The 27250-nt window shown below is 39.3% G+C and overlaps 1 protein-coding gene across 1 annotated transcript in view; it reads right to left on the bottom strand.

Moving 5' to 3' along the window:
* Nucleotides 1–27250, bottom strand: part of LOC103745151 (guanine nucleotide exchange factor VAV3) — a 278692-nt gene that overhangs the window by 38559 nt on the left and 212883 nt on the right. The window contains exons 14-15 of the mRNA XM_008847051.2: nucleotides 26594–26726; nucleotides 25820–25929 (exon numbers count right to left, since the gene is read on the bottom strand). Coding sequence (XP_008845273.2) covers nucleotides 25820–25929; nucleotides 26594–26726 — 243 coding nt within the window. The remainder of the gene's footprint in view (nucleotides 1–25819; nucleotides 25930–26593; nucleotides 26727–27250) is intronic.

The following is a 27250-nucleotide window of genomic DNA, read 5'->3' as shown; positions in this document are numbered from 1 at the left end:
AGACTGGAAGCATTCCAATTAAAATCAGGAACCAGACAAAGCTGTCCACTATCTCCATTCCTTTTCACTATAGTGCTTGAAACTCTTACTAGAGCAATAAGACAAGAGTAGGAAATTAAAGGAGTATTAATTGGAAAAGAACAGGTTAAACTATCACTTTTTGAAGATGATATGATACTGTACATAAGAGATCCCAAAAATTCTACCAGAAAGGTCCTAGAACTGATCAATACTTTCAGTCTTGTGGCAGGTTATAAAATCAATCTACAAAAATCAGTAGCCTTTCTATATACCAATAACAAGCAATTGGTGAAAGAATAAAGGGAAATGCTCCCATTCACAATTGCTACAAAAAACTTAAAATATCTTGGAATAAATCTGACTAAAGATACCAAAGATCTCTACAATAAAAATTTTAAATCATTAAAGAAAGAGATTGAAGAAGACACCAGGAGATGGAAGGACCTCCCATATTCATGGATTGGAAGAATTAATATTGTTAAAATGACCATCCAGCCAAAAGCAATATATAGATTCAATGCAATCCCAATCAAAATCCCCTTGACATACTTCACAGAATTAGAAAAATGCATCCTTAAATTCATATGGAGGCACAAAAGACCCTGGAAAATCTAAGCACAAAGAGCAACGCTGGGGGAATTACTATACCAGATCTCAAAATATACTACTGGCGCAAAAACACACACATAGATCAATGGAACATCATTGAAGATCCAAACCTGAGTACATGCAATTTCAGCCACCTAATATTTGACAAAGTTGCCAAGGACACACAATGGAGGAAAGACAGCATCTTCAACAACTGGTTCTGGCAAAACTGGATCTCTGCCTGTAGAAGAATGAAACTAGATCCTTATCTTTCCCCTTGCATGAAAATCAAATCCAAATGGATCAAAGACCTCAATGTGAAACTGGAAACCCCGAAACTATTAGAAGAAAATATTGGCAGTAACTTATAGGATATAGGCATAAGAAAGGAATTTCTAAATCAGTCAGAAGTTGCTCAGGAATTAAGGTCAGCAATCAATAAACGGGACCTCTTTAAACTAAAAAGCTTCTGTACAGCAAAAGAAACCATCAAAAAAGTAAAGAGAGAACCCACAGAATGGGGAAAAAATCTTCACCAGTGACACATCTGACAGAGGTTTAACATCCAGAATATACAAAGAACTCAAAAAACAAAGAATCGTGAAACAAAATGACCCAATGAAAAGATGGGCTAAAGATCTAAACAGACAGTTTTCAAAGGAATAAATAAAGATGGCTAAGAAACGTCTCAAAAAGCATTCAACATCTTTAGTACTTAGGGAAATGCAAATTAAAACCACTCTATGGTATCACCTTATCCCAATCAGACTGGCTAGGATCAAGAGACTTCCTCCTTCTCCTCCTTCTCTGTCTCTCCCCCACCGCACTCTCTCGCTCTTCTCTCTCCAGAAATTTTAGCCCCTAGAGTACTATTGGAAATGCCTGCTGACAAGTTTGGTTGCTGTAGCACTTGTGTGTGAGGTCCTACTACCATACTGCGGGTAGATGTCAAGGATGGTAGTGGACCCCTGTACAGCACACAAGAAGCCCCCACAACCACTCTAAACTGTTAATAGTGCCAAAGTTAAGAAATACATTTATAGCAACCTGTGTCCCTCAACTGACAAGTGGTTAACAAAAATGTGGTATATTTACACAATGGAGTACTACTCAGCAGTAAAAAAAAGATGAAATAATGAAATTTGCAAGTAAATGGATGGATCTAGAACTGTTATACTAAGTGAAGTAACACAGAAAAACAAACGACGTATGTTCTCCATCATAGGTGGCTCCTAGCACCAAATCCTTTTAAATTCCAGGTCCTTTTAATAAGAAGATGCTATACAGAAGCCCCTTCTGCATGAACTAACTACCATCATCATGATCTCCGCTGAGCCTGATTGCTAAAAATAGTCATAATTGGGTTTGTTGATGGTTGTGCTCATTCATTAAAGGAGTGCCAAGCAGGATCACTGGATCCTCACCTGATTATCCAGCCATTCCTCCCAGCCAACTATTCCAGCCTTGGAAGACAAAAGAAAAATGAGGAAGAACCCAATAGAGGGATGCTTTTGGAAGCCCTTGTCAAGAAACTACAATGGAATTTCATATGAACATTTGAAAATTTCCCTGTTCTCACTTTTTTCTAGTTCCCTGTCTAGAACTTGTAATGCTAATTACTCTTGCCTTTACTTCTCCTTCACATCTGCCATTCATGATTCAAGGACTTTCTTCTCCCCCTAGAGATAAGAGTTATGCAATTTGGGAGTCTTTTAGATAGACCCATTGAAGGGGTACTCCAATTGCCTCACCCTGCATCTTTTTCACCCCTTTAATCCCAGCACTCAGGAGGCAGAGGCAGGCAGATCTCTGTGAGTTCAAGGCCAGAGGATGGTGTGAAAAGAATAGGAGGTAGGAACTGGCTAGGCAGTTAGGATAAAAAGACCCAAAGAAATGTAGTCAGTTTCTTGGCTAAAAGTCAAAATGTCCTTGGGCCTATGTCCTTTAGCAACATACTCTTTTCCAAAGGCCAACAATGTCAAAAGTATTTGGGAGCTTGTATCTAATCCTTAAAAGATTTTAGGGGTACCTCTTCAGAGGGGGGAATATTGGAGGGGGGAAGTAGGCATGGATTTGATCAAAACACCTTATATACACGTATGAAACTCTCAATAAAGTTTTTGTAAAAAATTTTTAAAAAATTGGTACCAGGATTGTAGGGTATTGCTGTGACAGACCTGACTGTGATGTTTGTAGGAGGATTGGGGAAGCATTTGGAACGTTGGGCTGGAAAAGTCATTAAGCTCTTAGAGTTCGTTGCTGTGGAGCTTGGAGCAGTTCTGCTCAAAGAGTTGTAGACATTGGAGGCCTTGCTTCTGAAGCTTCAAAGGGAAGCAGAGACTATCATGGCTGTTTGTGTGATGTTTTGAATTGAAAATCTGTGGGTTCTGGTCAGCTGGGGTGGAAGAATCAGCTGTGATTAAGACGAGACCAGAACCTGAAGTAAAACCTTTGCTTTACTGGGAAAATTCATGCTGATTAGCTGGGGCTGAAAAATCAGCTGTCAGTAACAAGAGACCAGCATCACTGAGGTAAAGTCTTCTGGGCGGTATTTCCTCAGGGTCAGCCCACAGAGGGGACCCGAGCCTCCATCTCAAGCTGGAAGTAGGAATTGGTAATGTGTAAGAGTCTTCTGCATGGTTTTGGTGTTGAAAGCATGAAGGGGTCACAGAGAGCAGCTGAGGCTTGGCACGCTGAGAGGCCAGGAAAGGCCATAGGTGAAAGTTCAGCTTCAGTTGCAGTGAAGACCCCAGGATTGAAGGGGTCTTGGAGAGAATCTGAGGCTTTGCACCCCAAGAGGCAAGAAGAGGCCATTGATGAAGTTGCAGCCTCAGTTTCAGGGGAGACCCCAGCTTTTTGGAGATGCCAGGACCGTGGGACAACCACCAATGACAGCAGTAGGTGTGGAATGGAGGTGGCCTGGGTCTGTAGGAGGAGCTGTGTGTGCTGTGAATGGCAGAGTCAGAGAAGTGGAGCTGCCAGAATCCTTTGGAGCCCAGAAGATCGTGAGTGAATCCCAGATGTCCAGCCTTGAGCTACCTTGCTGGACTTTGGTCTTGCTTAGATGTGCCTGATTCTTCCCTTTGAAATAAGACAGTACTTGGAATTTAAAGAAGCCCACCCACAGTTAAGAGACTTTTGAAAGAGACTATGGACTTTTAAGTGTTTGGATTTTAAGGACTGTGGGGTTTTTAAGGTTGTACTGTCTTATGTTGTGATATTAATGTTAATATTGTGTCTTGGGGACAAGAATTGGAAAGGTTATGCTTGAATAGCGATATGTTTGTGTGTCAAGTTGACAAAGGGTCAATTGTGCTGGATAGCTTTAGTGTCAACTCGACACACCTGGGTTGAGGGAGCCTCAGCTGGGGAATTGACTTCCTTGGACTGGCCTATGTCCATGTCCATGGTGTTTCTTGATTGTTGAGTGATGTGGGAGGGCCCAGCCCACTGTGGTTGGTGCCACCCCTGGGACGGTGGGCCTGTGTTGCATAAGAAAGCAGGCTGAGCAGGGGCCAGGGGGTGCAAGACAGTAAGCAGAGTTCCTCTATGGCCTGTGCTCCAGCTCCTGCCTCCAGGTTCCTGCCCTGAGTGCCTACCTTGGGCTCCCTGATGAACTGTGACCTGGGAAATGTAAGATAAATACCCCCCCAAAAAAACCCCAAATCTACTGATTTTTCAATCTTTCTGGGACCTTGAGTTTAGTAAAATAGAACTTTTGGAGGCTCTGGTTTCTGGATTTTCAGAGGCCCATCTCTGAAGCAGAAGAGCAACCCCCAGCCTATGAGAACATCTCATAGCATGCTCGGGCATATGGTCACACTAGCCCCAGTACACTCAGCACCAACCATGGGATTCCTTCTTTCTAACTGCCCATTCCTTTTCCAATCCAGTTCCCAGAAAGGTATTCAATATGACAAGGAATCTCAGGTCCATGTTCCCAGCTTCTGAGCTGAATCTATGTTAGCCCACAGGGCACCAATCAGCTTCATGGAGAAGCTGTGATTTAACAGACCCAACTCTCTCTGAAGTCTCGTGATACACTAGTAAAATTAAACACTTCTATCAATCACCATACACAAGTGGCTTATGCTGCCCAACTCCAAAGGAAATTAATGATGTCTACCACATTTCCATGGGCATATATAACTATTTTACCAATGTTATAAAATTTAGAAATTGTTCCTAATCTACACGGAGCTTATATAAAGGTTGCAAATGAATAAGATGTTTGAAGGGTTCTGCACTGCACCTGGCAGAAGGCAAGTAGAGACAGAATGAACAGTAAACAGCATTACCCCACTTGCATGTTACAGCATACACTGTGAGATAACTACTAGGTTTCCATTTTGTGATTCCCAAATTATGGCTCAGAGAAGCCAAGCAACTTGCCCAAGCTCATGAAGCAATTAATGTACTGTGTTCCTATCACTACATGATACTAAGGAGTTTGGAGATCATAACGTGGGTCATGAAGAGTAACAAAAGCATTTTAAGTAGGAAAATTATGCCTAATATTATTATCCAATCATAAGCTCAAGAGAGAACCACTCACTCACTCGTGGTACCCTTAAAATGCTCACCCAAGCCTCAGCTCCAAACTACAATTCCTGGTGTTGAATATTCCTCCACTGCTACTTCAAATCTGCCAATCTCTGTAGTTCAGGTCCCATCTTCTTCTATGTATTTCTATAGTTTCTATACTTCTTCTTTTTCTATATTACCATGGCCTTTATCTGAAGTTATATGGCACTTAAAACCTAAAACTGGACTCATATCTCAGGCTTCAGACACTTAGAATTTATTTGTATTTTAAAATTGGCATACAAGGTGGTAGATATTACTATGGCATTTGCAAACAAAGTTTGTTTCAGTGGCTTCTTCTCCCTCCTCACCTCTCCTATGCCCTTAGCCTCCTGACACCTCCATTCCTCTATCCCCTTTCATGTCACACGTGCCCTTTTGCAGTGTATATGTACCACATTTTCATTATCCCTTTAACAGCTGATGGACATCTAGGCTGATTACATCTCCTTTCTATTGTGAGTAGAGCAACAATAAACATAAATGTTCAAGTATCTCTGTGGTACGATACTGAGTCCTTTAGTTATGTGCCCAGGAGCAATATAGCTGGATAATGTGGGTATTCTATTTTTAAGTTTTTTGAGGAACCTCCATACTGATTTCTACAATGGCTCCACTAGCTTGCACTCCCTCAAGCAGTGCATAAGGTTTCCTCTTTGATAACATCCTGGTATCCTGACCAGCATCTGTTGTCAGATTTCTTGATGATAGTCATTCTGACTAGGGTGAGGTGATGTCTCAAAAGTTTTTAATTTCCATGATGTTTACAAATGTTGAACACTTTTTAAAATATTAGCTGGTCATTTCAGTAGCTACTTGCTGATTTAGAGTTTGGTTGGTTGGTGTGTGTGTGTGTGTGTGTGTGTGTGTGTGTGTGTGTGTGTGTGATTTCTGCAGTTCCTTGTGAATTCTGGATCTTAGGCCCTGGTCTGAAGTTCAGCTGGCAAAGATTTTCTCCGATTCTGTGGACTGCCTGTGTGCTCTGCTGATAACTGTACTGTGCAGAAACTTTATAATTTCATATAGTCCCATTTGTTGATTCTTGGGGCTATTTCCTGTGCTATTAGAGTTGCATTCAGAAAGTTTTTGCCTTCACTTATATCTTGAAGTTCATTCCCTATGTTTTCCTCTAGCAGTTTCAGCATTTCAGGTTTTAAATTAATGTTGTTGATCTACTTTGAATTGATTTTTTTGTACAGAGTGAAAGATATGGATATAATTTCACTCTCCTATAGGTGGACATCCCGCTTTGCCACCACCATTTGTTTATGACGGTTTTCTTTTATTGCATGTTTTTGACATCTCTGTGAAAAATTAGGTAGTCACCACTCGGTTTATTTCTGAATCCTTTATAGAAGCCAATCCAAAACATCATAGACAAAAAGAAATAATAAAGATTCTGACAGAAATTAATAAAGTAGAGACTGAAAGAGCAATACACAGAATCAATCAGAGTTACTTTTTGAAAAAGTTAACAAGATGGACAAACCCTTAGCTAAACTGACATAAAGAAAAAGACCCAAATTAAGAAAAAGGGTATTATCAGAATATGCTAGAATGAAATACAGACTATCATTAGGGAATATATAGAAAATTTATGTTCTAAAAAGCTATAGAACCTAAAAAATAAATAAATTTTAAAAAGCTGGGGAACCTAAAGGAAATAGATGAATTCCTAAGTGCAAATGACCTACCAAAATTAAAGCCAAATGATATAAAAAACTTAAACAGATTCACTGCGAACAATTAGATCAGAGCTCTAATCATATACCCACAAAGAAAAGCCCAGAATCAGGTGGGTTCACTGACAAGTTCAAACTTTAAAAAAATCATGTGTGTGTGTGTGTGTGTGTGTGCGTGTGTGCGCGCGCGCGCACGCGTGCATGCCCATGTGTGCATACGTATGCCAGAGGTCATTTTATGAGATCTGGCTCCTTTCTTCCACCATGTGCTTCCCAGATACTGATCTCAAGCCATCAGTCTTAGCAGCAAGCACCTTTATCCACTGAACCATCTCACTGGCCCTTTATCAAACTTTTAAGCAAGATCTGACATTAACACTTCTTAAATTGTTTTACAAGACAGAAAGGAATTCAAATTCATTCTATGAAGTCAATAATATCCTGATACCAAAGCCAGATAAAGATGCATCACAAGACATAGTAACTAATGCTGGGCAAAGTTCTAGTCTCTTGTGTTATCCAGGAGTTTTGTTTTGCAGGCCATGACTGAGCAACCAATGGATTCATAAAGTTATCTGGGTTCTATTTGAATATCAGATAGAAATTCCTGGTAGCCATGTTGTGGAGGTGGATGAGAATGTAACTCAGCAGGCTAGGTGGAAGAGTCTGAAAATGTAAACTAAGACAATCCCACTGTAAATGGAAGGCAAATATAAAGAAAGAGCCATGCCTGTTTGGAGATTGGCAGTTAAGAGTATCTTGTAACAGTTAGATGGGTGTTTGCAGGAGATACTCTGGCAGCAGGAAGACCCATTAAGAGGCAAACTATAGGCTAGAGAGAAATGAGAGACTGTCCAGTATCTTCCTCTGCATAAGCAGTGCCATCGTGGGCAGGACCTTAAACACCCGCAATGGTTCTCTGAATGGGAACACTTGCTAATATAGAACTGAGCTTTTCTTGAAGATAGTAGGTGGAGAATGAAAGTGAGGAAAGGCGTATGTGTGGCTCACTACAGTTGGTCCAAAAGACATTCAGAGTCTACCTGCCACTGATCAAACAAAGTCTGGCCATGCTGGGTAAACTTCAAGAGTCAGAAGCCTGTTTTGTGGGTCATGTGAGCAACAATTTGGCAGTTACGAAGGAAGCTTTAAGCCAATGAAAACAATTTATTGAAATACAATTCCTTTTCCTGATAGTAACCACACTATCCCACAAAGTATATACTTGTAAATAGCAATTCTAGATGAAGGCAAACATAAAATTGTTTCACATTTAGGTTATTGCTCAACAACAACCAAAAAATTCTAATGAGAGAATTTAATATTATGCTATCAGTATCCTGGTCTCCGAAATGAATGATGGTGTGTGACAGCCTACCTTCAGGGCTGTGGAAACAAAAATCAATGATCTTTTTACAATTTGAGCTCTGATATTTGCAAAGTGCTTTGGGTTTGGGGGGGCGGTAACCAGCAGAGGAGCACACAACAGATAAATAAATCAATCAAAAGGGAAAAAATGAAAAGGAAAGCAAGAAAGAAATTGCTCACAGAAGACAAACAAATCACTCAGAAGCAGAATTTTATTAAACTGTACTGAGCTCTGATCCTCACAAGGCAACAAACAATAAGAATTCCCGCAGAACAGCTCTGGCTCAGTGTCAAGTGCTCTGTGAACTCTGCTTATGGGGCAGTGCTGACCACTAAGGGCTTGGAGCCTCCTTTCAGCTTTCTGGGGCATGTCTCAAAACTGTCTTTGGGAAATTCAATGATTAATCAATGAATTCTCTGCATAATAATGCTCTTCCTGTGGGTTTAGTATCAAAAGGCCCCCCCCCCAAAAAAAAAAAAAAAAAAAACTATTAGTAATCATGTTCCCTGGATCACACATGTTCCATGGATCACACATGAGCTGTGCTTTTTGATCAAGGGTTCATACTTAATGTCTTGAGCTTTGTAAGATATGTCCTATGAATCAGCATAGACTGTCAGTCTTATTTCCTGTAGAAGGATTTTGATTGTTAACAATATATTCATTTACAATTAAACTGGTGAAACGAATCCTGATTACTTTAGTATCACAGTTATATTTCCAAGGATAAAATAAAGCCTAAGTATTGAATTTTCCTCATTCAATACAGTAAGCTTGAAGTAGAAAAATCACTTTAGGGTATGTAAGCTTTAAGCTTCACAAATAATCCTGTATTAGTTACTTTACTCCTTGCTATGACAAAATACCTGACAGGAAGCAATTTAAAGAAGGAAGGGTTTATTTGGCCTCACAATTTGCTGACACCATCCACCATGGAGGAGGCAGTGGCAGCAGGAGTGTGAGGCAGCTGGTCACACTGTGTTCACAGTCAGGAAGCAGAGAGAATTGAACGCTAGGCTCAGCTTACTTTCTTCTTTTTATTCAGTCTGGGACCTCAGCACATGTAGATGGTACTTGCCCCCATTCTCGGTGGCTCTATCCTGTTCAGTTAAACCTTTATGGAAATACACACCTAGACATATCCAGAGGTAAGTTTCCATGATGATTTGAAATCCAGTCAAGTTGACAACAAAGCTTAATCATCACCCTATCACTGTCTAATATGTGTATGCACACGTGTACATATATACCTTCTCTCAGATACAGTGAATAATAACTATCCAACACATTTCCAAACACCAACTAGAAAATCAGACCAAGAGAAAAATATTGTGACTGTTGGGTGGAAATAAATAAAAGGTTCAATTGCAGTATCACTTATGTGGTACAATTAACTTCTACACTCGCTCCACCTTCTTGGGCCACACAGGACAAAGACTGGTCACAAATAATTCTCAAAATGCTTTAAGTGATGAAGGAATGAAATTCCAGGCCTGAGTCAGATCAGTGGTAAGACCTGGGTCTTTTACTTTTTCTTTTTCCTTATCCAGCACTCTTAAAACTCCACTAGTTCAAAATATCTTTTCCATCCAGTTTCCTTTCCTATTTTTAGGGTAATGAACATAGCTTCACAATTAAATCTTGGAGCCTTTCATCCTTCATCACTATTCATTGCTAATATTACCCTCAGCTGCCTTACTTTTCCTCCAAATTATTAAGACTATTACTTATGCATAAATTAATTATTAGGCATTTAACCTCCAAACACCTTTATGAAGTCAGGTTTATTGGCAATTTTAGATAACTATGAATTCTCACTTTCCAAATGGATTTAAAAACCAAATGCAAACAGTCTACTAATAAACATTTAAAATTAATATTTGATCATTTCCCCAACCAATCATGTTCTCTGACTGTCAAGTTATCAGGTCTGTTATCAGGCCAGCTAGCCATATTTTAAATTAAACATAAGCCCCTGGGATTTAGTCTTTGTGGGCTTTGCACATCTAGACTCCTGTCAATATCAAGAGTCAATACAAACCTAATACTAAAACACTCAATCTCTTAGGGTGAAATTTTATAAGACTGAGGATTCTCTTAAAGCATCAATACCCTTTTAGAGTCAGTTTTAAACCCCAAAACAAACTCAATCAAAGGGGAGTTTCATTATAATTGAATATGGAATTGCAACTTGGACTGTGCAACACATTAAACAATTAAACACACAACAAATTTAATTAAAGTTCTAATTCATTTTGGATTGCATTGTATCCTGCAATTAGAAGGTTTCACAGGACAATCAAGTGTTCTGGGGTCAGTAGTGCCCTGTTGAAATAGGTCTGTGTTGTCAATAGGAAGCCATATGTTCCTGTCAAACAGATGGTGGGTAACAGGTCCTGTTGTTTCTCTCCATTGAGGCTAGCTGAGTTTTCTTCCTCTACCCTCATCCATTGCTCTCTGCACAGGGATTGGCAGATTTTCCTGACAGGGATATAGAGGGTAAAGGTAGACCTTGGATTAGGGCAAGTGTACTTTCTAGCAGAAGCTGGCCTTGAGGGAAGAGGAAACTGTGAAGTTAAGGGCCTGGGATCTAATCTGGGCTTTCCTTGTTCCCATGTGGCTTTGGGAAAGCTGTTTTGTAGATGAGTTCTGAGTATGAGTGGTTGCTAAATCTGAGCTCATCCAGGACGTAGACAATTCAAGAAAAATCATCTGTCAATTGATCAACCTATGAGCTGAGGTAAGAGGAAAGTGAGAATTATTCCTGACCTCTGTCCTCCAAATCTGGGACTGTTTTTGTTACATTCCTTAAAAAATCCTCTTCATGAGGAGAGTCATTTGTACATGACTGAAATATGTACTAAGTCATCTCTTCAGGTCTACTGAGGTCTACTAAGTTATCTCTTCGGATCTACTAAGTCCAGCAGAGAATACTTAGCTAATATAACCAAATAGAAATGTGCCTCCAAGAAGAAATAACGCAAGGCCAGGGCTTACTACCTAGTGTCATAACTGTCTCCAAGCATCCCTTGAATCTTGATACCCTCCTAACTTGAAGGATTCAGACTAATCTGTAATTCTTCCTTAACCCTCATGGTATGCCAAAACAAAACAAAAAAGAAATGCATTAGGTTACTGTATAGTCTTTCATCTAGTATGTCAATGCACTGGAGGGGAGACAGTTTAATTTTTTTTCTTGCTCTGAAAGATATCCCAGGCACGATAATTGGAAATCTCAATTTAATCCCCTACCACAATTAAACAGGCCAGGCACATTTTGTCTTAGTAAACTATGTATGACCTCAGGTCTATTTTGTTATGTATGAAACACTATTTCTAAGCTATCCAGTTTTTAAAATGCACTGACAGCAGCAGCTTTAATTTAAAATGTCAGTGTTCAATATGTCAAAGCTCAAATATTCTCTGGGAAGAAGCTTTAATGCATATATATATTATTAATGTACTATCATAAAACAGACCCCTGAGTTGATTCTGACCGATGACTCATTAGTCAAAGACCACAGAAATCAAATTTGGTGGATGGTATCTGGTCAGAGAACTTTCTTGCTAGATTCTCTTTCTTTGTGGAGGAGAAGAAACAAAGAAAAAACACGGAAACTATGCAGTTTCGGATTAAAGGATAGGAACCATAGGTTTGTCTGTGAGTGTAACTGTGTGTGTTTTATATACATATGCATATAGTTATGCACACATGTTTGGAAGCCAAAAGGTCACATCTGGGCCTTTCTTGATCACTGATCACCTTATTCTTAAAATTTATTAATTGTTATTATTATACATGCATGTGCGTGTGTGTGTGTGTGTGTATTTGTGTGCATGAACACAAATGAATGTGGAAAACAGAGGACAACTTTCAGGAGTCATTTGCCTCCTTTCACCTTGGGTTCAAGGGATCAAACTCGGGTTATCAGGTTTGCGCAACAAACACTTACCTGCTAAGCCATCTCTTGGGCCCAGTCCATCTCATTTTTTTGAGACAAGCTATCTCACTGAACTTGGAGTTCATCAACTGGGCTAGGTTGCTGGCCAATGAATCCAGAGATCCGCCTATCTCTGCCTTCCTAGCTCTGGGGTAAGAGGTAGGGTCTACTACACTTGGCTTTTAATGGGTGCTGTGATTCCAAAGTCAGGTCCTCAGGTGCGGACACCAGGCACTCTACTCACTGAACCATCTCAGCTATGAAAACCTAAGTTAACAAAACATTGGTTTCAGCAATTTGGGTGAGAGACTCTGGAGAAACTAGGAAGAGTATGTGTAGCAGTGGAAAGGGGATTGGGCAGACTCTGCCCTAAGGAGAGCCAAGGCTCAGGCAAGCTCCTTATACTTCTGGTCCTCTGTTTACTCACTTATAAAAATAGAAATATTGGCCCGATCATAAATGTTGTGAAGCATTATGCTTGAAATGGAACATTAATGTCATCCAGTGATAATTATCGCATAAGTTTGATGCAGGGAGAGGTTAAAAGAATAATTAATAAAGAGGCTTTTGTTTATTATAAAAACTTTATAAAAAGGTGGCATTATATTTAATGAAAATTTGTGTTTATAAAGCCCATTAGTGTATGTTGTTTGTGATTTTATTTATTCAAAGAGCTGACTGCTTTATATAGACAGGGATGGTAAAATTGCAACAATACATAAATTATAAGGACTAAAGAATCAGAGACCATTGATATCTGGGCTAGTCTAGCTACTTCCAAGGCAGAGAGTAGCAGTCCCAAAACTTGAGCGTTTTCTTAGAGGAAGATGTTTAGAAGAGAACCTGCTAGTCTAACAAGTGAGAAAACAGATCAAACACATGGCTGAGATAACCACTTCAAATCCAGCTCTCCCCAGGAAAGAGAAGCTATTCAACAGACAGACAAAGTTTACTTGCAGTGAGAAGGATGGCATATCAGAGTTCCTCTCTTTGTGACCTGTGTGGTGACCAGTGTCACCTAAGTACTGGTTGAAAACACACAGATTTATATCAGACCCATCTTAATCTACCCTGATAACTGCCAGGGCTTATTTTCAGACCACAGGGGATTGATCCTTTACTCCAAGACTAAAATCTCATTACTTAAACAACAGGAAGAATAAAAACACTACCAAACCAAACAAAATAAAAATGATTTACAGTTCCTATTAGGTTCAACACCATGGTAAGATATAGCAACTCAAAATCATGATATGAATTCACACACACACACAGACATACACACACACACACACACACACACACACACATATTACTTTGCTCTAAGGAAATTCCTTGAAGCTAAAATCATCTTTACAAATTGTTGTTGACGATGTGCATAATGTTACCTATTACTTGATTTTGTAAAAGTACCAAATTTTTATTAAACAGCATCAGTAAAAGTTGGAAGCATTTAAATTCTCAACCGTGTTTTTTATCTAGTGCATGAACAACACATTATTCAAGAGTACCTTGTACTTATAAAATGAACTGAGGGAAACTTTTCTCTCAGAACCACAGTAGGTATTCTTGCTGTAAATGAAGAGGCACGGTAGGAAAGGTAAAAGCCACAGACAGATTCAGCCTTTGCCACTTGTTAACTGAAAATACATACACACACACACACACACACACACACACACAGAGAGAGAGAGAGAGAGAGAGAGAGAGAGAATACTTAATCTCTCCTCTATTTAGAAAATACTTAATCTCTCCTCTATTTTCTGATTTTTAAAGTCTAATGGTTTCCTGGCTACCTTGCAGGACTCTTTAAGCATCAAATGAGGTATTATCCCAAAACACTTTGGACTGCAAAGCACTATGTGATAGGAAGGAATTATCACTATATGCTATTAGAGTCTACTCTACCATTAAGTATTTAAAATCTGAATTTTTCCTTAAAATACTCAGAATCAAGATAGTAAAATGCTGTATAAAGATCAATTGGGAATTCAAAAATATATTTCTAAACATCTCAAATATATCAAGTCTACAATTTTTGGCACTAAGAGCATCTGGCATTTATTTAACCTGCTCACAGTGTTGGACTGCAATTAAACAATTTACTCATGCTTTTCCTTAATTCCAATTAGCATTTAATTTAGGTACTTAAGGAAAGTTTCAAATTAAGTTTCTTTGCTTTCAAAAGAAAATATGAATTAAGCATAGACTTGGAGAAGTATTACCTTCAAACATCCTAAACGTGCCCATCTAAGGGAAAATTAGAAGTGTTCTGCTTAGACTCAAGAGCAAACATTAACCAGGTGTGGTGGCAAATGCTTGAAATCTCAGACTTGGAGGCAGAGACTGGAGGCTCAGGAATTCAAGGTTATACACAGCTACACGGCAAGTTCAAGACTAGCCTGAGCTACATGAGACCCTGTCTCAAAACAAGAAAGACAAACAAAATCTTAAGCCCTCAGACTGAATACTTGATCAGACAGGCATCAGCATCTTGTGAAGAAGTATTTCTAATGTGAAAGCTAACCAAAGATAAAGCAAACAATTCCAAAAGGGATTGTCACAAGAGGCATTCAAGTTCAGATTCAATTTGGTAAGAAACACAATTTACAATGATTTCTTTTAAAAGTAAAAAAAAATTCTTTCTTTGCAAATATCTTTCTTACATCCCCAGGGGGCTGTTAACTAAAAATTGTGTCCACCAACATCATACATGTAGGACTCTTCTAGGTTAAAATTTTCAGTTCCATTTTTCCTCAGATAAAGATAGCATAGGGTACTAACTATCTCTTGAAACGGTCAATTTGTCACTGCTTTGCAGCATTGTAAAACTCACATGAAAGTAATATTCATAGATGTGAACTATACAACACATGGTTAGCATGTGAACTCCATGAGAGAGGAGAACTTGTTTTATCATTAATATCTGAAGTGCCTAGAACACTTCCTGAGGATTCGTGTGATACTCAAAATACATGAAACATTAATGTACATCAATGTACAATACCCGATATTATTCAAAGTTGTTGCAAATACAACCTCCTAATCCCCCCAGTGAGCCTGACCTTACTTACTGCTCCATGAAGGAAAAAGAAAAGAAGTTTTGGAACAACAACAAAAACAAGCTCTCTTTTCCACAGCAAAGACTGGCAATTTCCAAATGCACCTTATTTGTGTTCTATGGCTCAAGGTAGTAATGCCTAAGATCTTACCATTTCTTATCAAGAAAGTAGTGCTGTTAGGTAGAGACTTAACCAGTTAAATCTTGCTCAATATTGTAACAATTACATCATTTTCTTAGAGGTAACCATGTGCCAAGTTGACTCAGAACAACAAACAATTCTGAATCTTATTTGGTCTTTCTGTCAGTCTCTGTGCTGCCCAGACAAGTTAGAGACAGCACAGCCACGGCGGCCATAGGTCAGACTCCCGTGATTGAACTGCTATTGTCCATATGAAAAGAAAATCAGCAGATCAAAGGTTCTTGTCACAAACACTCAGGGAACCAACTTTAATTCAGGTTAATAACTTTATTTTCATTTCATCTTACCTAGAATAATGCTTATTTGTTGATGGAATTTTTGATATCACTCCTTCACCTTTCCCCACGCCTATGACTTATCCTTCCTCCTTTCTGAGCATGTTCAGAAATGCCAGAAAAATAAACATTAAATATAACCAGAGAAAAATAAGAGAGGTTGATCCCCACTAGGCAGAAACACAACCAGAGTACTGTTTAATATTTACTAATGCTTTGCCATGCATGAACTGCTTTCCCATGTTTCCGGATAAAGCAGGCTACTGAACGACTCCATTTTATGACAAGTGTGATTTTTCTAAAAATGGTCCTGTGTCCTGTTTCTTTTTATTGCCTCCAGTATAATTCCCTATACTGACTAAACTGCCAATTTTGAAAGGTTATAGACAATACATTAGATTCAGGGAGAACTGAACTGGTTTCAACATGGGAGATTAATGTGAGTTAGGCCAGCACCATGAGATTCAGCACCTCCCAGAGCTAGCAGATAGTGCCACCCTGGATTCTATACCTATAAATAAATTCTTCATACAGAAAACTGGCCATGAATGCCTTTTAGATTTTAATTTTTATTACATTTATTCATCCATTGTGCATGTATGCACATGTATGTAGAGATCAGAGAACAACTCGTGGGAGTTAGTTCTAGCCTTCTACCCACATGGGACTAGGGAATCAAACTCAGTTCTTCAGGCTTGGCAGCAAGCTCCTTCAGCCACTGAACCATCTCATAAGCCCATATATTTTCAAAGAAGCAAAAATACATTGTTCTAGTTTCCTTTCTGTTGCTATGACAAAATGCTCTGATTAAATGCAACTTCAGGAAGAAAGGTTTTATTTGGTTTACAAGTCCAGGCTACAACCAACTATTTCAGAGAAGTCAAGGCAAGATTTCAAGCAACTAGTCACATTACAAGCACAGTGAAGAACAGAGATCCTGGCTCGCTTTCTCCTCCCTCATATACTTCAGCACCCAGCCTTGGATGTGGTGCTGCTGACAGTGGGCTGGATCTCTCTACAACAACTAACAATCAAGACAATGCCACACAGACATTACTACAAGCCAACCACATCTAGATAATTCTTCATTAAGACTCTCTTTCCCAGATGATTCTAGATTGTGTCAAGTTGACAGTGAAAACTAACAAGCACATATAGAGACAGATAAATGTTAAGAAAGTTTATAAATGGAAATTTTGGCTGTAATGCCAGTAAGCCCGGCAGTTCCCAGGAAGAAACCGATAGGTCTGGATGCTCAGGAGAGGAAAAAAAAAAACAGGTGTTGCTATAGTCAAAATGTCAACCCACCACCCCCACACACAGAGGTCATCCAGTGAGGCTCAGTCTGTGGCCACCTCTCCACAGTACCAGTCTCCTTTGTGCCTTTAAGCTTTCCTCAGTGAGTTTTAAAGAGAGGACAGGTGCCTCTTGATTTCAGGGTAAACAATATGCACAAAGGGCATTCAGGCTGGGGAGACAATGCTTTAAGAGCACCAAGCACCACCTATTAAAATCTTCCATTGCTGATTTGCCTGGCCAGTGTGCAGAGAAAAGTTCAGTGAATTGCTTCTTCTAGCCTCGACCCTGTGGGGCTCACCCTTACTTTTCTTTCTAAAAACCCATAAACAAGACTTAATGAAACTGAAACTGGATTCCTGAACAGACACCTTCTGCTCTTTGAGCAGATATTCCTGATAGTCTATTGAACAGTAGCAATTAATGCCAAATACAGACAATTCATTCAGATTTGTTTTTGTTTTGGTGAAGTAGAGAGCATTCTGGAGCTCAAACACTGCTACTAGATAAATACAATCACAGTTTTACAAAAGTTGGAACACATCGTTAGCACATTATAGCTGAGATCATGTACTGGTAACACATATGAACCTTACTCCACCCCAAAGACTGACAGCATCTTAGTTGTGCTTTAAGACAAACGTCAGTAACTACAGTCCAAGGACTAAATATGCCCACCAATTATTTAACTAAAACACACCACCACTGACTTCCATATCCCGTCACTGCATTAGTAATCAGCAGGGACAGAGATGAATAGTTCTGAGGAGAGAGTACATGGGCCATATTTATTCTCTGACTTCCTACAAAATGTTTACTGTCCCCTGATCTAAGAGATAAAATATGTCACTTCAATAGATACCTATTGGAGGAGATCCAAACAGACCAGGCCTCCTTTGGAAAATAATAAAGGGAATGGGATCAAGAGGAGAAAAGCAATGCACAGAAATTCCTGTTCAATCGAGCTACAAAAGCACCATGTGGATGGCACGCCCATCTGAGCAAAAGCATAGACAGTCAGCCTTTCACCTTTCAAAAAGAGCCTCCCCAAGCCTGCAGCCTCCACCCCCATTCTCATTCTAGCCATGACCATCAATCCTGCTATGTAATGAATGAATATCCTGACTAGCATCTCATCAGAGACTGACCCTTGTGCTCTTTCAGTGATCTGTGTAGCATTGTGACAGTCATCCTGTAAACGGCCTAGAAATCTGAGACTGTGCTTGTAATAATGGTGTATGCATTTGTTACCATAAGCACCCATCCTTCATCAACTGGAAACCAAGACCATCATCTCTAGAGATGTTTCTAGCTTTTCTGGTTTTGAGGTGACACATGACACAGTGTTAATCATCTAATCTCAAGATAAGAAGGGAGGTGCTCTATATGGACAAGCTTAGTCACTGTCCAGAAGGGGTGAGGTCAGGAGTACTGACCCACTTCTGGCAGTAGGCAGTCTGGTCACATCACAGATGCTGATGAGGGTGTCAAGGAGACCTGGAGAATGGAGGAGGGGACAGGAATAGGGCATGAGTCTCCTTTATGGTATTATCAACACAACAGAATTTAGACCATATTGGATTTCACATGAATAAAGAAGAGGTAGGGCCTTTTTTCTGAGTCTGACAGATCGAAACACAAAACAACAAAGAAGAAGAAAGTCACAGGGAGTCACGAATGTGGAGGGAAAGGTCAATGTGAAGGTCAGTGGGCTCTGAGCATCTCCAGCTCAAGAATAGAATTTGGGTGACTACATAGCAGGAGCTGCAAATTATTTCTGCAGTTTTTAGCACATATGAGGATGAGCTCAATGCTGCTTAAAAGACAGGACAGATAATGTGAAAATTATTCATTCTGTTTTACTCCATAAGTTTTAGCCAAGCATCTGCTTGGACTGCCAGAAAAGGACCCATCTTATATTAGGTTACCAGTCTACACAAATGCCTTAGAAAAATGACAAAAATTCTATATAACTCAAGTTTTTGTTTATTTCATTGATTTTATTAGTTGTCAGAAAATTTCAAATTTACAATAAAAATAGAATTATCACAAAAATTATGGGAGTAACCAACTACTTTCTAAAGGTATTAAGGTCTGTTTCACAGGATGGAGCCCATAACTGACACTGATATTAGACTTAGGAACCCAAGACTAAACAGGTCACAGGGTATAGAGGGGTGCCTAACACTAGTTTTCTACTAAGCACTTAAAGTATTAAACTGACACCCAATGGCTTATTATTATACCCATAGATTAATACATATCTAAACTCCCAAAAGAGAGGCTACTTATGCAACACATGATAATTCATACAGAAACCCATGACTGGACAACATGCAGAGGACAAGAGACCACAGAGAGCCTATTCCTGAGTAGGACACCTATAACAAACTTCTGCCTCCCAAAGCTCAGGGAGCATTGCAGAAAAGTGGGTGGAAATATTGTAAGAGCTTTGTGAATTGATCACAAGGAAATAGTCTTCAAGATATCTGGTCAGCAATTCATCTGAACTCAAAGCACTGGTGACAGCATGTACAAGTTCCGTGCAAACTTAACCAGACAAAATCCTTGCAGACCTGGGAAAGTAGGTAAGAAACCTCAACCCAACCTAAGAACTTTTGTAAACCAATGGGTGCTGGGAGAGGGAGAGACAGTCTCTTTCAAGGATGGGACTCTTGGTAGGTTAATCAGGCTCCAGTGGATGAACCCATACCTAAGGACATTTGGGAACACAAATTAGACTCTATAGATCTTATTGTATATATAATAGATTACATTAGGTTGGGTGGAGGGCAGTAAGGAGAGATGCAGATGGGGCAGAGAATCTGAACACCATCAAATTATACTGTATGGAAATCACAAAAATTCAATAAAGAATTAAGAAATATCATTATCTGCTATGTGCCAAGTGATGGGCTAGACAAGATCATATGCCCATGGGTAACAACAATGAGACCTCTGCCTGCCCTCATGATGTTCACAATCCAGTGGAAGAAGCTTACGTAAGTAGACAGCCAGCCCCAATGGTCATACCACTGATCCAAGGCCCCAGGCAGTTTGGCCTTGGAAGTGTAAAGGTAAAAATACAACAGCAGCCAAAATAACCAAAAATAATTTCATCCTTTGGATTTCAGAGAACACAAAGGGATCTCATTATGAGTCCACAGACACGCATCTCCTAATGCCCTTTTCAAACTCTCTCAGACCACATAACTATCTCAGAGCATCACTCACATCAAAATGTAGCATTTAAAAAAAAAAAACAGAAAAAAAATCCAGATATCCAGATCCACAAGGCATTCTTTATCCATCTCTCCCAGCTCTAATGGTGCAGATGAATTTGCCACATATCCTAATAAGCAAAAAAGAATCCTTATCTGAATACAATATTAGCAAAACTGAGGGGGGAAGCAACAGACTGTCTTTAACAGGAGGGGAGATTATTGGACAGAGGAAAGGACACAGACCTCACGTTTGGAGCCAGGTGTGGTGCCACATGTGTTTAGTCCCAGCACTTGGGAGGCAGAGGCAGGCAGATCTCTGAGTTCAAGGCCAGTCTAGTCTACTCTCACTTGGGGATTCTTTGACAATATATTTTAAACAGCAAGGGAATACTGGGACGATAGGATTACTCGTTTGGCACAGAAGTCAGGAGCGGTTTCTCTCACATGTTAACATTTAAAGTCAAGGACTGTGGCATCTAGAACTAGCTATCCAACAGGCAGAGGAAATGACTCCCAGGAAGGAAAATGTGTGCATGAATGCCTGAAGTCAGTGCGTTCTTCAGAACCTGAAACTCTGTTTAATCAGAGCACAACAAACAGGGGGACAGTGATGGGAGATGTGACTAGAAAGACAAGTGGGATTAAAAGGCGCAGGGCTTTCATTGGTCCTGGTAACACTCTGACATGTTACCAAGTACAATAAACAAGCATCAAAGGTTACTGTAGGGTAGAATATGATCACATTGTCTGGATGGAGGAGAATGAAGTAGATGGGAGAAGAGCTGGAAGAGGCTGGAGGTGGAGAAGGCTTGAACAGGGTGGGTATTGATGGGGAATATGGGTGAGCCATCAGACTTAATAAGCATATACTGGGTCGAGATTGATCAGGGTAGAGGCAGAGTGCTGTCTCAACACAATTTTGGGTGTCCGTCTACTAATACTTGAACAAATGAGGCTTGAGGAAGAGATTACTGGGTAGAGACAGCAAGAGTTCATTCTTGAACTTTATTTCTTTATACATTAAAAAAAAATTAAATGCAATTTCCCAGGGCTTCCAATAGTGTCCAGCCACAAGAAAGTGCTCAATAAATATTTTTCAGATGAACATAAGTTTCTCGAGGAATTCTCTCTCTCATATTCAGAATATCCAGGCAATAACTTCAGTTCAAAACAAATTATATTTGATGAAATCTAATTTTATATTCAAAATGTGAAAACAAAACACCCTTACTGTTTTTATCATAAAACCTACAAAAAGTAAGTTTGAAGAAAATGTTCTTCTCTGGCAGAGTGTGGGTTTGAAGGAAATGCTTGGAAATACAGTTTTATTTGACCTTTAGTTATTTAAGTTTTTTCTTTCTTATTCTGTGGAATGTGTCATCTTTTTGTGATTTCAAATTCCTTTCAGAAATAGATGGACAACTAAATTAGGAGGCCACACTGGACCTCAGGTTAAATGGACGTCAGACTGTGGTGCCTCATGGCTGTGTCCCCTTTCATGGCAGACCCTCTTCTCTCAGCTCACCCCGGGAGACTAGACCCTCAGGAGCCTCTTCTCTGGATGACTGCTAGGACAAGAAAGCTGAAGCCCAGTGCACCTCCCCAGCTCTGCAGTCTCCATCCCCATCCACATTCTAGTCTTGCCCTGGCTATCAGTCCTTCTATTCAAAGAAGGACTATCCTGGGCTAATAATCCAGCAGAGATTGACTTCTATGTTCCTTTTCCTTAGGCAATGTCCTCAGCGCTCTGCCTGCCACCCAGAACACAGTCGAGAAATTTGAGATAGTGCCTATAATAATGGCATTTGCATTTTCAAAGGGGCAAATGACAACTGTTAAAATTTCAAGAATTGGGGCAGGTTGGTCAGAAGAAATTCAAGACAGCATGATCTTTCCATCTTCCCTCAGAAGCTAGTTCTGAACCCACCACTTCCTATTGTGTGCGATGACTCTTTTCCCTCTCTTTTAAACCTTTTCTTCCTCTTTCTAACTCTTCTTTTAAAAAGTTTCTTGAGACTAGACATGGAGCAGATACCTGTAATCCCAGCACTTGGAAGCTGGAGATAAGGGTAACAGAAGTTCAAGTTCATCCTCAGCTACATGGTGAACTTGAGGCCAGCCTGGGCTATATGAGGCTCTGTCAACAAAACCACCTTGTTCCACTTATTTAGCTCATATTTTGTACAGTTTGGATTTATTCCTGCAGCATTTGAGAAAACTTTCTGGTCCCTGTTTCATAATCATATTCTTTTTCTTGAAAACAAGCAAAATAAAACAGTTAAGAAATCCCTGACTCTACTTAGACAACAAAATTTGAGTATAGGTGCATATTTCAGCACTCTCATGAATAGAGAAAATCATATACACTGAGATCCCACACTCTACTAGAAATGGTAAAACATCAACATTGTACACATTAGCTCCAATGCTCCTGTTATCACAAGTTTCCTATGAAATCAAATGGGTATAAGATTTATTAATTTAAACCTAGGAACAGAACTCATAAAACATAGCAAGTATAAGGGGTTTGAGGAGGTTATATCCATAGCTTCCTAGCAGAAACTTGAACATTGCTTTAGACATTCATATCCATATTTTCCTACATTATCATGAAGACTAGCTTAACTTGGTAAAAATACTAGCTATTCCTTGGATCACTAAATGGAATAATGGGAAACAGTTGGCAACAAAAATCCCTTTAGGAACAAATAAATGCAAGCAATTCCTATCAATTACCTGGCTCCTTAAACATTTCAATGTATTCTTCAGAGCATGGTCTGGTCCTCAGACATTCAGCTCTGTACCATCACTTGGCTCCATCGTGTTTTCAACAGCCTCTAGAACAATCAATACTGCTATCCCTCTTAGTAGGGAAAAAAGAGAAAAATGCCTTCCTCCTTCCCTATCCAAGTGGGTCACTGCTGCCTTTCTCTTCGTTCAGCCTTTCCTAAGCAGGCTGCCAAGTTCTAATGTGGTTCGCTGCATATATTAAATGCTGGAAGTGGTTATAGACAAAGAAGGTCAGAGAACACACTGCTGAGCAAGGATGGGGGTGTGCTTGGGAAAGACAGAGGCTGAGATTTAGGTCAATCTGAGAGATGATCTGTGTCCAGTGCATCCTTATTGTTTATGGGTATGCAGGCTTTTCTATGGCTTTTTTCCCCTAATGTACTAAATTAATAGTACTTTAAGTGACTTAAAGGTGGTTTGCAATTATTTTAAAGTGATCTGACCATCATTTAAACTGAAGTTCTATCCTCTGTAAATAAAACTAGCAAACATTTCATCAGTCTTAAAAACTATTAACTCTACCAATTAACCACCATCCTACTTTTCAAAGTCCCTCCAAATCACAGTCTAGAGAGTTCTAGAAAGTCTCAAAAAATTCAGAATAATGCTGAGGACATTGGAAAGTCGTCCTGTAGAGATGCACAGGCTTGCTGTTGTTCTACATGTCAGAACACTATGTGGTTCTTGTTGTTTCATTCTCTGTGACTTACAAAAAGTACAATAATAGAGAAAACAGGAAAAAAGTGGCCCATGGTCAAAATCTTAAGCATAAGGACTTACTTAGATTGCTCTGTTTTACTAAGTACAAGACAAACTCTTTTACATGAAAGCAAATAAGCATTCATTTTATTGATTTTCTTGTATTAACGATTAGCTATTTGATTTAAGACAACCAAACATAATAGTGACTGATAAGTCCCATACAGCCCAAGGATCCTTCCCTCTCTGAGACAAGACATTGAGCTGTCCTCCCTGGAGAAATTTCTTCATTCAGCTGATGATTCTGCAGCCAAACAGAGTTCATCAGAAAATTCTAATCTTACACCTTCCCATAAGACCAAAGGCTTAAGATGGGCTCTGTCCCTGTATACACTCTAGCCCCAGCATCCTATTGCTCTGATTTCAACCATGCAACTCCAAATGGCTCACTGAATAAGCACAGGTGTATGTGGTTGATAACTATGAATCACAGACTGAACCAAGGTCACCCACTTGATCACTTGTGCCCAAAGCAAATGTGTCCTATAGTTCAGGCACTGCATTAATGCAAAAACTTTATCATTAACATTTTCAACTTAACACACATATAAATATAAATAGTAAATACAATATTTTTAAATATAGATATTGTATCTATACAATCCTGTCTTTCAAAATATAAGAGAATCTTCCACTAGCCAGATGGCTTATCAAAAAAAGGTGCTTCCGATCAAGTCTGCTGAACTGAGTTCAATCTCCCAGGAGTCAAGTGGTAGAAGGAAAGTGCCAGCACCTGAAAGTTGTCTTCTAAGCGCAACAGACATGCCTTGATATGTGCATACATGCACATATGTGCACACACATGCGCAATAATAATAAATAACAATGGAAAATATTTTAAATATAAGATAATTTTATTTTCTTCTAATCAAATTTTTAGAAAACATTTGAATTCTACCTCAATTTTAGATTAACACAAGCATTTCTTAAAATAAAAACTAGAACCAGAACCTAATAGAATTTGTCAACAAATGGTAAAAAACACTAGAACACAATGAAACAAATCTCCAAGTGTTCTCTCCTAATTCAACTCTTCGCTAACAGTTTCACTTCAGGGTGACCACTATGCATCAACAATAAAGATCATTATGCACCTGTTAAATTTATAAATACCAAACTAAAAGGAAACACCTACAACAGCCTGTTCTTGGGTAATTACAGCTCTCTGTGCCACTTCTTTTGTCCACGTCTGATTATTTTCTTCCTCTTTGTTGAACTTCCTCTTATGGAAAGAACACTAAAAGAAAATAAGCCCTAAAGCAATCATTGAATATATCTGAATTTTAGTATGGATTCAAACAACAAATGAGTTTGAAACAGAAGGAAAATATTAGTCTTTAAATTAGAAACAAGATATACGCACATATGTGTGTATTTATTTGCACATGTGGGGTTTTCTATTTAACTTAAAGGGAGATATTTAAACATAGTAATTATATGAAAAGTATGCTGCTATAATAATTAATATTTTCTTGAAGTCCTAAAAGCTAAAGAATTAAACTATTCCTATAAGAAGAAAATTAAACAGAAGGTTCGAGCTCCCTCTTTCTTCTCTTGGAAGAAGTTCACTAGCCCTCTTCTAGGAGATGAGCTGACCAGCCGACAGCATGTTTACGCCCATGTCAGAGTCTCTGCACACATGCTACAGGCTGTTAGGGGAGATCAGAAGCTGTGACTCACCAGTGATTTAAATAGGAGACAGAAAGAACTCTTAAAAGTAGAAATGCAGGTTAAGGGGATGGCTTGGTGGGGAAAGCGCCACACAAGTATAAGGACCTGAGTTTGGATATTCATCACCTAAGTAAAAGCTGGGCAGAGACAGGGGACCCCAGAAGCAAACTGGCTAGTTAGTCTAGCCAAATCAGTTCAACTTCAAGACCTGACTCAGTAGATAAGGTAGGAGCAATCAAAACTACACCAGTGTCAACTGTTGGCCTCTACACACATGCACATATGTGCACATGCACACACACACACACACACACACACACATGCACAAATATATTTTAAGGATAAGAAATACTCACAAAGCCATTTCAAACTGTTCCAGCCACTTTTTCTTTAAATCTTTTGTTTTGCAATAAAACTCTAACCCATTTTGTCCTTGGGTATGGATAAGGTAGAAGCCGTAGGACCACTGTGGAAAGAATATTCTCCAAGTTAACAATGATCACTTGTTAAAAGCATGCTTCCAAATTCACTAGAGTGGAACCATAACTATCTACAAAAATGTATAAAGTTACCAGTATGGACACTTATGATTGTAGTCAACTTCCTATCAATGATAAAAGCAATTTTACTCTTTATACTGGGATTAGAGATCAGCTATTTCCCCACCCAAACATAACTCACAGGGGCCTATACTAAATCAGCCTCTGGAAACAAAAAGCCTGAATCAATTAGCAACATCTTACCCTGATGTACAGTGGGGACTCCACATCTGCATGTTCTACTTCCCTAAATTCAACCACTGCAATGGAAAGTATTTTTGAAATTGCATCTGTACTGAACATGTACAGACTTTTCTGTCATTACTACTAAACACTACAAAATGACAACTATTTATACATAAAGTTTACATATTGCTTTAGGTATTATAAGTAATCTAGAGATGTTTGAAATTATACAGAGGCATGCATAGGTTATATACAACTACTGTAGGATTTTACATAAGGGCCTTGAATACCTGCAGATTTGGGTATCTGCAGTGGGGGGAGGGGTCGGGGGGGCTGCAGTAGAAGGGTCTTCCTGAACAGTCAAAGCTATGAGTAAATGCTAGTTAGCAATGTATAAGAAGTCACCTTTTTATTTTCCTTATCAGTAGTAGGATTGTTGGCTATCTTGTATTGCTGGAGATCTATTATTTCTTTCATTTCATAGTTATCACCTTTCCTTTTACAGACAATCACTGCCAAATCAAATAAGAAGATATGCCTGTGAAAGAGAGAGAGTGTGACCGACTGATGGTAAACGGTTTAGAAACACATGCACGCATTTATTGTTGCTGGAAAGATGTGATTATGCCAGCCAAACGCTCTTCTTTGGCACTAAGGACAGGCTGGGTTACACTGAGGAGGAGGAATGCCAGCTCCCAAGAGCTGCACCATCTTTCACCACTTGAATGGAGTCACTGCATCTTGGTTCCGTCATTTCAACAAAAGGAAATGAGCAAAATCATAATAGGAGCAATATAGACACTGCAGAGTTATTGAAAGGACCAGGTGAGATAAGCCATAAACCTTATGCATGAGTAATGGCTCTAATTTTTATTTAAAAGCTAAAAACTTAGAAAAATGTTCATGACTAGGACAGTAGCTGTCTTCTAGTGGCATAGATGGGATCAGTCAAAAGCTTTGCGAATGGTTCATCCCTTTCACAAACAGGACAGAATAAATTCCCAGAGTCTCCTCCCCTGTGGGAATTATCATCATCCTCATTGCACTGGGGAGCAAACCCAG

The sequence above is a fragment of the Nannospalax galili genome, unplaced genomic scaffold, assembly GCF_000622305.1.
Source record: "Nannospalax galili isolate Female #2095 unplaced genomic scaffold, S.galili_v1.0 scaffold3183, whole genome shotgun sequence".
Classification (NCBI taxonomy): Eukaryota; Metazoa; Chordata; class Mammalia; order Rodentia; family Spalacidae; genus Nannospalax; species Nannospalax galili.
Note: the sequence above shows the minus strand (reverse complement) of the source record. Positions and strands in the feature narration are given on the sequence as shown.